Here is a 13070-nt window from a genome sequence, read left to right on the forward strand (position 1 = left end):
GAGTTAACTTGCTCTATAACAGGCTCGTGAGTAAGATTCGTACGTATGGGGGTAACTTGTTCACTATACATAGACTAGGACTTTGACCGCTTGCACTCCATAGGAACTGTTTACAAGGTGTACACACATAGCATACCCTCTACATGCAACATTGCTGTTCGCCGGATCTGATCGTAGGTTCAAGTTCAGGTGCCTTCATCATTTTTATTATTAGTATTTAATATCGAAGCCATATGATAGCAAAGCCAATTCTGTCCTATCTTCGTCTTTATTTTATATTTTATATTTTTTTTATTAAAATAATTATGTATTGATGTTGGACACACTCTGAATGTCTGATTGCTTGCTCTTCATAGAATGGGATCAGTGGGTGAGGATTTTTATTATTTTTATTTTTTATTTAATCATTTTAAATATTTTTTTATTTTATATTTTATATTTTTTTTATTAAAATAATTATGTATTGATGTTGGACACACTCTGAATGTCTGATTGCTTGCTCTTCATAGAATGGGATCAGTGGGTGAGGATTTTTATTATTTTTATTTTTTATTTAATCATTTTAAATATTTTTTTATTTTATATTTTATATTTTTTTTATTAAAATAATTATGTATTGATGTTGGACACACTCTGAATGTCTGATTGCTTGCTCTTCATAGAATGGGATCAGTGGGTGAGGATTTTTATTATTTTTATTTTTTATTTAATCATTTTAAATATTTTTTTATTTTATATTTTATATTTTTTTTATTAAAATAATTATGTATTGATGTTGGACACACTCTGAATGTCTGATTGCTTGCTCTTCATAGAATGGGATCAGTGGGTGAGGATTTTTATTATTTTTATTTTTTATTTAATCATTTTTAATTACTATTATTATTATAAAATATCTGGTTGAGGTTAGATTATGCATTAAAAAAAAATTAACATATGATAAAAAAGGTAAATTTTTATTAAAAATATAGATTTGAAACTTTAAAGTTTGAAATTTAGCCCACCCATAAATACGCATACTTTTTTATTTAATCATTTATTTTTCTCGTTTATTATTATTTTAAAAATAATTATTTAAAAAAATTTATTATTAAAAGTTTGTAAAAAATATCTAATAAATCATTAGGTTCTATTGATATAATTTTTAAAAATTTAAAATTTAATATTACAACCTAAGCTTAAAATGAATGTTTAGCTAATTTAAATATTACGAGAGCCTCAAAATTAACTAATTTTTTAATATAGCAAAAAAAAAAAAAACATACATTAATATATATATATTATTTCTAATGTGTGTTGAAAATATATTTATATTAAACTAGTAATTGAGCGGGGATAGAGATGGAGAACATAATCCCGTTTTTGTATTCAGTTATCTACGGAAAAAAAATGTTCCCCACTTTCTACCCATTGTCTATTTAAACCTCTCCCATCATCTCTTTAAACATGGAATCTCTTCCCGTTTGGGGGCGGGTGAACGTGGAATCTCCTCCGTATTTGAGACGAGTTCCTACAGATTCTGCGAGTAAAATAGACATATTTAATTGAAGGATTAAATATAACATTTGTAAATTTAAAATAAAATATGTATGGAAAATTTAAAAGTCAAAATGTAACGCTTAAAGTAACAAAATGGAAATTATGTGCAAAAATTGTTTTATAGTAAATAAAGGATTGGTGGAAGTTATTTTGAATTAATACATGTCAACCAACATGATGTAAATAGTGGGATTGTTGGTTACATTAAAAGAATACGATCCCTCGTAATTAATGGTAAAGCTGAGGATTTGTTTGTTTCTTTCGTTTTATTTGGAATGAAAATCAGAATACTTGTAACGTGAAATGGAGTCGAGATTCTTAACTGGGTCACTGTTTGTATACTTAGTTTCAGGTGAAGTAGGGACCACACGAACACCGTTCTAGGAGCTTCTGTATTTTAGTAGCTAAAATATTCGAAATAAGAATCGCAATGTCGATTGACCGACCAACCAGATTACTTGTTTGAAACGGAGTCGAGACTTCTAACTGGGTCAATATTTCGTAAACCTATTTTCAAGTGAAGCGAACACTATTACAAGAGGTGATGGACACGTGCTATACATGGTAGTGATACTTTAGAGATTTCTCTCCTCATTTCAAGTCACTTGTATGAAACAGAGTCGAGACTCCTAACTGGGTCACGATTTCATACACCTAATTTTCAGTAAAGTAGGGACCACACGAACACCGTTACACAAAGTAACAGACACTTGTAGTACATGGTAGTAATACCTCGTAGATTTCCCTCCTCTTTTCCTTGTAACAAACTCCCCATTTTGGAAAATAATAAATCTCAACTCAACTAACAAAAATAAATAAATAAATAATTGAAAAAAAATAATTTAAAACACACAAAATATTTACCTTGAAATTATCTTTTTGGAGAAAAATACAACTTTATTTATTAAAATTCAGTTAAGAATTAATTAAATAAATATTTTATTATTTATTTATTTTCATATAATTTTGACCTAACAAAAAACATCTCTAACCAGAAAATTACTATTAATCTCGTCTTCTAAATAAGCACTAAGTAAGTTCGTGACGATCGACTATTTTAAACTCGAGTGGTATATAAATTAATTAAATGTAATTAACTACATATTTAAATTAGATAATTAAATGTAATTCGGCCATTTTTTATTATAAAAAAATGGTTATAAAATAATTAAAATATATAAAAACGGTGAATTATAAAATAATTGAATTTAAAAATATCTATTTACTCCGACATTCATTTCTTTTAGCTAAAAGGGTCGACGATGGAGATTATATTTTCTATCCTCGGCCCAAGTGTTTAATTAATAAATAAATATTTAATTTAAATATTGAAATGAATTCTTTAGAAATTCTAATAAATACTATATTATATATTATTTAAAACAGAATTACGGCATCCATTTATAAATACCACGGATTCCAAATCTCAAATTCTTAACTTTCAATCTCTCTCTCTCTCTCCTCTTTGCTTCTCTCTCTAGTGGCAGCCATGGATGCAAATTCGAAGCTTTTCTTTGCCCTAATAACACAGAGGAGCAATATTATTATTATTATTATTATTGTTATTATTATTATTATTATTATTAGCTTCCTTGTTCAAGGTTTAAATTATCCATCCATGCCTATCAATCAGCTTCGGTTCTTCAACTTTCTCTCTCTTCCATGTGAGTTCTTCTCTCTCTTTAAATTTTATATTTTAATTCTTAATTTTCTTCATAATTATTTAATTTTCATAAGATAGAATAATATCATAATATTTTTAATAATAATTAAAGTAAAGTGAATTTATTCAAAATTATATTTTAAAAATAACTAAAATAATAATAATAATAATAAATTAATCAGTGGTAAATACGTAATATGTAGGTGGTTACTTCGAAGTACTATTTTAATATGTGATAGTACTCTCGTCTTGTCCTATAAATATTATGTCTATATTCTTTCGGGTCAAAATTAATATATTAATAATTAAAAAAAAGAGATATATATTATAATTTACAATTTATTTGTATTTTATGTTTAATAAAATTTTAAATTTTAATTTGGTAAGGACATAATATGAGGATTCTCCGTGTAAGAAAATAATATATTAATAGGAATATATATATATATATATATATATATATATATATATATATATATATTTATATATTAATTTTAAAAATTTATTTTTAATAATAAAAAAAAGACCTCAAATACAAACTTGAAGCTTAAAATTATTAAATTTGAAAAATCAAAATTCGTAATGCAACTAAATAAAAAATATAGTTTTACTTAATTTTTTTAATTAAAAAATGTTGACATAAATATAATATTATATTATTATTTTTCTTTTTCTTAATTGCCTCGAAAAAAATTTACTTTTTTCAAAACCAAAATAAAAAGAAAAAAAGAAAAAAGGTTTCCTTTTAAAAACAATTTTTTTAAAAAAATAAAAATTCCCTTTTTCTCCAAGCGGGCCCATTGCGTAGTTAGGAACACTTGGAGAATAATTCCATGGGGGGACCACATATATAGAGCACGTGGCAAAGCGAACGTCGTCGTTTTGATGTCCCTTCAAAATTTTAGTTGGCCCACTAACAGAGTATGGGCCTTAGAAATAAATGGCCCATTTAAAACATCTGTGGCCCATTTATTTAAATTTTAAAATTTTGAATTCTGATTTGTTCGGTAAATCTGTTGAAGTTTATAAGCTCTCTCAACCGGGAGTGAATTGGCAATGGCGGGAAGTTGATTCTATTGATTTGACATCGCGGTGTTTGTGGGAGTATATTGGCATAGGGGTTCAATTAGGGTTTGTGGGAGCCTTGTTCGTTCGAGTTCTTCAGAAATGGATCGGTTCGTCATGGAATGCTTACAGTGGAGAGGACAAATTGACGGATCGAGCTGCGGAAAACTGTTCGGTCAGCCGGAAATTGAGCGTTTCTTACAGAGCCAGTGTAGGTTGCTCCTTCTTACTCTTGGCGATTCATGTTCTTATGCTTTTTATTTTGCAAAATGGAAGTAGTTCTCATTGCAATTCCAGAGTCGAAGTTCTTTCCTCTGAGATAACGGAAGTGATAGCGTGGGGAGGGGGAATTTTCGCAGTTTTCACGGTCTTGCGCGATAAATCCGTCAAGTATCCATGGATTCTACGAGGATGGTGGTTTTGCAGCTTCGTTTTGTCGATTGTTCGTCTGGCTTTGGATGTGTATTTCGGAAATGTCGATCAGTTGAGATTGCAAGATTATGCCGAGTTTTTCAGCCTTCTTCCATCGGTTTTCCTGTTAGGGCTTTCAATCTATGGGCGGACAAATGTGGTTTTCAATGTTCATGATGGCTTGGATGATCCACTTCTCCGGGGAAAGTGTTTAGAACAAAAGGGAGATGAGAAGGATTCTCCTTATGGAAGGGCATCGCTTCTTGAACTCCTTACCTTTTTGTGGCTTAATCCCCTGTTTTCTGTTGGATACAAGAGGCCTCTGACGCAAGAGGACATACCAGATGTTTGTACGTTTGATTCTGCCAAATTTTTATCGCATTCCTTTGACGAAACCCTAGATTCTTTAAGGAGGAAGAAGAATGATAACACAAACCCATCAATCTACGAGACAATATATTTGTTTGGACGAAAGAAGGCAGCAATAAATGGTTTGTTTGCTGTGCTAGGTGCTGCAATATCATATGTTGGACCATACCTTATTGACGACCTTGTGAAATTCCTCACTCAGAAGAAAATGCGGAGCTCATCAAGCGGGTATTTTCTTGCCCTTGCCTTTATTAGTGCAAAGGTGATCGAGTCAACAGTTCAAAGGCAATGGGTTTTCGGTGCACGGCAACTGGGTCTTCGTCTTCGGGCTGCTTTGATATCTCACATATACCAGAAGGGCTTGCGTCTGTCAAGCCGATCTCGCCAAAATTGCACTAGTGGGGAGATCATGAACTACATGAGTGTTGATATCCAAAGAATCGCGGACTTCTGTTGGTTCTTGAACATCCTGTGGATGTTACCCGTACAAATTTCATTAGCTATGTATATTTTGCAAACAAATCTGGGATTGGGATCATTGGCTGCATTAGCAGCAACTCTAGGAGTTATGTCCTGCAACATACCAATTACCAGAATTCAGAAAAATTACCAGACGAAGGTAATGGAAGCTAAAGATAATAGGATGAAAACCACTTCGGAAATTCTCAGAAACATGAAGACACTCAAACTTCAAGCATGGGATACTCAGTATCTCCAAAAGCTAGAAAGCCAAAGGAAAGTGGAGCATCACTGGTTATGGAAGTCGTTGAGACTAATGGGAGTTTCAGCTTTTCTCTTTTGGGGAGCGCCGGCTTTTGTCTCTGTTATAACATTCGGGGTGTGTTTCTTACTGGGGATAGAATTGACTGCTGGAAGAGTCTTATCTGCTTTGGCTACATTCCGTATTCTACAAGACCCAATATTCAATCTCCCTGATTTACTCTCTGCTCTTGCACAAGGCAAAGTCTCAGCGGATAGAGTTTCTTCATACCTCCAGGAGGATGAAATACGGCAGGATTCCATCACTTATGTTCCTAGAGGTCAAACAGAGCTTGATATAGAGATAGAAAATGGAAAATTCAGTTGGGACCTGGAATCAAGCAAGGTATCTCTTGATCAGATAAACTTGAAAGTGAAAAGGGGGATGAAAGTGGCAGTATGTGGGATGGTAGGTTCAGGAAAGTCCAGCTTGCTCTCTTGCATACTTGGTGAAATAGAAAAGCTCTCTGGGACAGTGAAGATCAGTGGTACAAAGGCATATGTTCCTCAGTCTCCTTGGATACTATCGGGGAGTATCAGGGAGAATATTCTTTTTGGAAATGAATATGAAAGTACCAAATATGACAGAACCATTAGTGCATGTGCTTTGGTAAAAGATTTTGAGTTGTTTTCTTGTGGCGACTTAACTGAAATTGGAGAAAGAGGGGTAAATATGAGTGGGGGGCAGAAGCAGAGGATACAAATTGCTCGTGCAGTCTATCAAGATGCTGATATTTATCTCCTTGATGATCCTTTCAGTGCAGTTGATGCTCATACAGGCACTCAACTCTTCGAGGTTAGTTAGTCAGGATAAATACTGTAGAGGATAAGCAAGCAATACTTATACTTTATTGAATGGACAACTTAATGAAACCTTTTTATTGCATTTAATATTATGCAGGACTGTCTGATGGGTGTTCTCAAGGAGAAGACTATAGTTTATGTCACCCACCAAGTCGAATTTCTACCGGCAGCTGACCTCATCCTGGTTAGTGAATTGCCACAAAAGCTCCTTTTTATTCATCTCAAGAAACTTTACCGTGCATTTTTTCATTTTTTAAACAACCATTACGTGAGATCCCACGTCGGTTGAAGAGGGGAACGAAACATTCCTTATAAGGGTGTGGAAACCTTTCCCTAGTGGACTCATTTTAAAACCTTGAGGGAAGCCCGAAAGGGAAAGCCCAAAAAGGACAATATTTGTTAGCGGTGGCCTTGGGTCGTTACAAATGGTATCATAGCCAAACACCGGGCGGTGTGCTAGCGAGGACACTAGGTTCCCAAGAGAGTGGATTGTGATATCCCACATCTATTGGAGTGGGGAATGAAACATTCCTTATAAGGGTGTGGAAACCTTTTCCTAGTGGACGCGTTTTTAGACCTTGAGGGGAAACCCCAAAGGGAAAATCTAAAGAGGACAATATCTAGCGGTGGCCTTGGGCTGTTAGACATCAATCAACTACATGCATGCATGTGATTTAAGCCAAGTCATCTTGTCCAAAAAGGATAATTCAACTCAGGTTTACCTTGAATGATTGAGAAATTATTCTCCTAAAACTAGTTAAGAGACGGGAACTATCCATCTTAATAACGATTTCTGAATTGTATACTACCCTGAATGTTTTAAAGCTTGTGATTGACAATTTTTGGTCTCTAAGATGGGCATGTTTTGTAATTAACATTTGACAGGTGATGCAAGATGGAAAAATTTCTCAAGTTGGAGGATTTGAAGAACTTTTGAAACAAAACGTAGGGTTTGAAGCTTTAGTTGGGGCTCATAGTCAAGCTTTAGAGTCTATCCTCACAGTTGAAAACTCAAGTAGAAAACCCCAACTGCCAAATCCCGGAAAAGAATTGTATGAAGATTCTATCATAAATTTGGAGCCTATAAACTTACAATATGATTTAGGGGAGATTAAAAAACCTGCAGAGAGAACAGCTAAGGGAGGACAGTTGGTTCAAGAGGAAGAGAGAGAGAGAGGAAGCATTGGTAAAGAGGTGTACTGGTCCTATTTAACCACTGTCAAAAAAGGAGCATTGGTTCCAATCATAATCTTGGCACAAGTATCATTCCAAGCTTTACAGGTAGCTAGTAACTACTGGATGGCATGGGCTATTCCTCCTACAAGTGATACACAACCAGTAATTCGGATGAATATCATACTACTTGTTTATTCATTACTTGCTGTTGGAAGTTCACTTTGCGTGCTATTGCGAGGTATTCTAATTGCCATAACAGGACTTCAAACAGCACAAACGCTCTTCAGAAATATGTTATATAGTGTATTCCGGGCACCAATGGCGTTCTTTGACTCGACTCCAACTGGAAGAATTATAAACCGGGTAACTTGAACTTACAATTTAGCTTATAATACTAGCAGTCTGTATTAGTTTACCTATGATTTACTACTAGCCTTTGTGTAATAAATTATTGCAAGTATGAGTTATATGGTCAAGGAATAGTTCCCAGGATATTATCCTCACTTGTAATTACTTTGCAGGCTTCAAATGATCAAAGCGTTGTAGACTTGGAAATGGCTTTGAGGTTAGGAATGTGTGCAGTTTCAATAATTCAGATTATAGGGACCATTATAGTAATGTCTCAGGTAGCATGGGAAGTGTTTGTTGTTTTTGTTCCTATAATTGCAGGTTGCATTTGGTACCAAGTGAGTAACTTCACCCTTGTAGACTTTAGTCTTTTTTTTTTTTTTTTTTTCTTTTCCGTTTTTGTCATGTCTTGGAGTACTTATGAAACCAATTTGTGACTATGGCAGCAATATTACACACCGACAGCCCGAGAACTTGCTCGGTTATCTGGGATACAACAAGCTCCAATCCTCCATCAGTTTGCAGAGTCCCTAGCAGGAGCAGCAACTATTCGCGCTTTCAATCAAGAAGAAAGATTTTTCAAAACTAACCTTGCTCTTATTGATGACTTTTCAAGGCCGTGGTTCCATAATGTTTCAGCCATGGAGTGGCTTTGTTTCAGACTGAACATTCTATCAAATTTTGTTTTTGGATTTTCATTGGTTTTGCTAGTATCTCTCCCCGAAGGAGTTATTAATCCAAGTGAGTTTCTTTGATACACCTTGTTTGTATATATGTTTTACCACTAAAGAAATCATAAACTGAAATTTTTTAGGAAGCCAGATTAATTACTATTTACAATGAATTGGAATTTTTTCAGGTATGGCAGGTCTGGCAGTGACGTATGGGATAAACTTGAATTATATGCAAACTTCAGTTATCTGGAACATATGCAACGCAGAGAATAAAATCATATCAGTTGAAAGAATTCTTCAGTACTCAAAAATAAAGAGTGAAGCACCTCTTGTTATTGAGAATTGCAGACCACCAAGCAATTGGCCGCAAGAGGGGAGGATTTGCTTCAAAAATTTGCGGGTGAAACTCCATAAAATTTAGCATAAGAAAACTCTTAGAGTACTTGAGCCATATATTCAGTACCATATATCCGAAGTTAACAGATTTGCATGTTAAACAATTTGATATGATCAGAAGTACTGGTTCTATTATGCATACAATTTTCTCTCTAATGAGCTTCAACCTTTTGTAGATTCGATATGCGGACCATCTCCCGGATGTCCTGAAAAGCATCAGTTGCACCTTCCCAGCAAGAAAGAAAGTGGGTGTTGTAGGAAGGACGGGCAGTGGGAAATCAACTCTCATACAGGCACTTTTTAGGATTGTCGAACCTAAAGAGGGAAGCATTATAATAGACGACATTGACATTTGCAAGATAGGCCTCCATGACCTGAGATCAAGGCTAAGCATCATCCCTCAAGACCCTTCCATGTTTGAAGGAACAGTTAGAGGAAACCTCGACCCACTGGGTCGGTATACTGACCAGGAAATTTGGGAGGTAACGTTTCTTCTCTGCAACGTTTAAATACTATTTTGGTCTTTGTACTTTTGGAATTGGTTTATTTTGACCTCTATAATTTCAACTTTTGTTATTTTAGTCATCATACTTTCAAAACGTCTGTTTTGATCTAGAACTTTTAAAAAATAACCAATTTGGTTTCTATTTGCAAAATTTAGACATAGAATCAAAATGGTGACATGTTTTGAAAGAAAAATACTAAAAAGAACCAAAATTGAAAGGACGGAGACCAAAATAGACGCTTTAAATGTACTGGGACCAAAATGAACCGAAGTTGAAAGGATAGGAGCCGGAATTATAGTTTACTGTGCTTTTTGTGTCTCAGGCCTTGGACAAATGTCTACTAGGTGATTTGGTGCGTGCAAAGGACGAGAAGTTGAATTCTTCAGGTTGAGCTTGCTAATATGAAACTGATTACACTTACTAGAAAGTGAGGTATACTTAGCTTTTCTAATACATCATAGTTTAAATTTTTGACAGTGGTTGAAAATGGAGAAAATTGGAGTGTGGGTCAACGACAACTATTTTGTCTGGGAAGGGCATTGCTCTCCAAGAGTCGTATTCTGGTGCTCGATGAAGCAACAGCCTCCGTTGATTCTGCAACTGATGGCATCATACAAAACATCATCAGCCAAGAGTTCAAGTATCGTACCGTGGTTACCGTAGCTCATAGAATCCACACCGTCATTGATAGCGATTTTGTCTTGGTTCTAAGTGATGGTGGGTTCTGAAGTTCTTTCCCCATTCATTCATATATGATCTTGCTTTCTTTTCTTTGCATTGGTTACTTTACTGATAAGATTTCGATATATTAGAGACTAAACTAGTACTGTTTTCTATGAGCAGGAAGAATTGCGGAGTTCGACTCACCGAACATGCTTCTCAAAAGAGAGGACTCGTTTTTCTCTAAGCTAATTAAAGAGTACTCCACGAGATCTCAAAACTTCAATAGTTTGGCTAATCAAAGTTATGAATAGAGCTTGTGAGCAGCTCTTGGATGATGGAGACATATAAGCAACATAAAACTGCAGTTTGCAATCGTGATCGTGGTAAGCATTTTCAAAAAGTTCGTTGTGTCGTAACCCCGAGTTGATTCTAGGAGAAAGATGGGGTATTAAATACAGATTTTGTTTAGGTTACTCCTGCTTATTACAGGCCTCAAGTTCACAATACCATTATACTCCTTCACAGTTTTTCTTTTTTTACTTTTTAGTTGTCGGAGCATAATTCAGTTAGTTAAGACGATACTATATCTAAACTAAGAAGGCTAGAGATTTGACTCTCAATCCTCACATGTGGTTGAACTTAAAAAGAAACTATTGAATGATCTCAAAGAATGACCACTTTCTAGAGTTTTTTCTTCTTCTTTTTGTTATTGAATGAAAGTTGTAGGAAGTATCTTATTGTACTTTTGCCTCTTGTACACTTTATGCCATCATGTTTGACCAGAGAGGATGGGTCCTTTGGATTCCTCGTTGCTCCGACCATTTTTTTGTGGTGAGTTCTGGGAAGCTATCGGACCGGACCGAGACGATCTCTAACTTCTTGGGATATGTTTCTGTCATTGCTTGGTTGGTAGTTCGTGTTAGACTGCTGTAGAATGTCGGGATCATGCAATCGAGTAGTTTTGGATAGTGTTTTTTGTCTGGGAGAGGTTCATACCGACCTTTTCCTCTTTTTTTCGTATAAAGCTTCCCTTCATCCAGTCCCATATTGGATCTACTTGGTGAGCAAGGATAACAAATTGTGACGTGGATGTCGTATTTGGAGACTAGTTTAGTGTGCATCTATTTACCATATTTGGAGGGAGTGGAAAGTCCGACTTCATGGGTCGACTATGCATTCCTCGTCAGCTTGTCCTTTTATAACCTTTGAAAAGGACCTCGGAGATTTCTGTGGATCTAAATTATTTTTGTTTCTATTCCCATTTGCATGTTTGTTATTACCCAAGTTAAATTAATGTAACCTTAAAGGCAAAAGGTTAGAGAAAAGTTGGAAGAAACAAATAATTTGGAAAAAGATGACTTTAAGCTTATGTTTAAACCCTAGAGTTCATATGTTAACCTCAGCCGAGGTCGAGGAGCCCAAGGCTATCTAACATCTTCGTAGACATGGATCAAGTGTGCCCCAAGTCAAGAAAACCTTTTGATCTCGGTTCAACCAACCCCCAATTTTATATCCCCAAGTCTAGACATTGTTTATTCAAGGTGAACTTTTAGGTTTAGCTAATGGCCATATTACTTCCAAAGTAAACTCGAGGCTCAATTAGTGCATCATCGCTCACAAAATGAAACCTACAAGCTCACACATGGGGGAAAATCTCAAAATTCTGTAAGTAAGAGATCGAGACTGAAACCTGTCTCACAATAAGCAAAAATTCTTATCAGACTTTATTAGAGATCAAAAGAAGCATAACAAAGAATTAAAAGACGTGAAAAAAATAAACGAAATTTTTTTAAATATAAAGTTGATAAATTAGTTATTAAATACGAAGTGCTACATGACAAAAAAGATAATGGGGCCTAGGTAGGTAGCTAGCTAAAATGGAAAATAAAAAATAAAAAAATGCAATACTTGAACCCCAAGCATGAATTTTCCACGTGTATTATTATATTATATTAAACTTTATGATAAAGGTTGGCATGCATATTAATTTTTGTCTTAAAATAGCCTATACCAAATTGGAAATGTCTTTTCTATCCTTATAACTTTGAAGAATCCTATTATTTTCCAACATTCATTAAAGGGTAGAAGTGTAATTTCACATATAAATGCCTCTCTTTTTTTTTCTTTTTTTTTAAAGTACTTTGACTCTTTTCGTCGAACAAATTTGGAAGAAGCCAGGAAACTTACTTTATTGCATTAAAAAAAAAAACATTTTTTATTAAAAAAAAAAAAAAAATTTGAAGGTCTCTATTTATACCTTAATCTTCTCAAAATCAGAACCCTATTTCCACGGAGCCTCATAATCATGTTGGGTTCTCTCCATACTCTCTCAAGTAAGTTTTTTCCTCTTTTTCTTCATAGAGGGAGAGGAAAAAACAATTAAAATAATACTAAAAATAAATAAATAAATAAATTAGTAATAAAAATATTATATTCTCTAATTTTTTTACCTCAAAAATTTTATTTATAATCTAAGTTTAATGAATTTTAATTCAATTTTATGAATTTAAATTCTTATATTATGATTCCGGTAATTATTTTAACATACTGATTAAATTAGTTCGGTTTTAAATATATTTTTTAAAATAATTATAAATTGAAAATGTTTTTACCAAATTAATTTTATTTTTTACAAATAATTAAGCAAAAAAAAAAAAAAAAAAAAAAAAAAAAAAAAAAAAAAAAAAAAAAAAAAAA

The 13070-nt window shown here is 33.8% G+C and overlaps 1 protein-coding gene across 3 annotated transcripts in view; it reads left to right on the forward strand.

The window, feature by feature from the left end:
- Positions 1 to 3003: 3003 nt before the first annotated feature.
- The window catches only part of LOC111443948 (putative ABC transporter C family member 15), a 17338-nt gene continuing 7271 nt past the window's right edge, over positions 3004 to 13070 (forward strand). Inside the window, exons 1-11 of one of the 3 annotated variants that reach the window (XM_023081818.1) lie at positions 3004 to 3203; positions 4225 to 6602; positions 6708 to 6794; positions 7496 to 8149; positions 8308 to 8472; positions 8581 to 8875; positions 8994 to 9208; positions 9381 to 9686; positions 10033 to 10096; positions 10188 to 10427; positions 10554 to 11070. In XM_023081818.1, the coding sequence (XP_022937586.1) occupies positions 3029 to 3203; positions 4225 to 6602; positions 6708 to 6794; positions 7496 to 8149; positions 8308 to 8472; positions 8581 to 8875; positions 8994 to 9208; positions 9381 to 9686; positions 10033 to 10096; positions 10188 to 10427; positions 10554 to 10684 (4710 nt within the window). In that variant the 5' untranslated portion in view covers positions 3004 to 3028 and the 3' untranslated portion in view covers positions 10685 to 11070. Of the gene's footprint in view, positions 3204 to 4224; positions 6603 to 6707; positions 6795 to 7495; positions 8150 to 8307; positions 8473 to 8580; positions 8876 to 8993; positions 9209 to 9380; positions 9687 to 10032; positions 10097 to 10187; positions 10428 to 10553; positions 11071 to 12623; positions 12707 to 13070 lie in introns of those variants that run through there. The other 2 variants (XM_023081827.1, XM_023081834.1) reach the window with 2 other exon arrangements.

The sequence above is a fragment of the Cucurbita moschata genome, unplaced genomic scaffold, assembly GCF_002738365.1.
Source record: "Cucurbita moschata cultivar Rifu unplaced genomic scaffold, Cmos_1.0 Cmo_Scf00001, whole genome shotgun sequence".
Classification (NCBI taxonomy): Eukaryota; Viridiplantae; Streptophyta; class Magnoliopsida; order Cucurbitales; family Cucurbitaceae; genus Cucurbita; species Cucurbita moschata.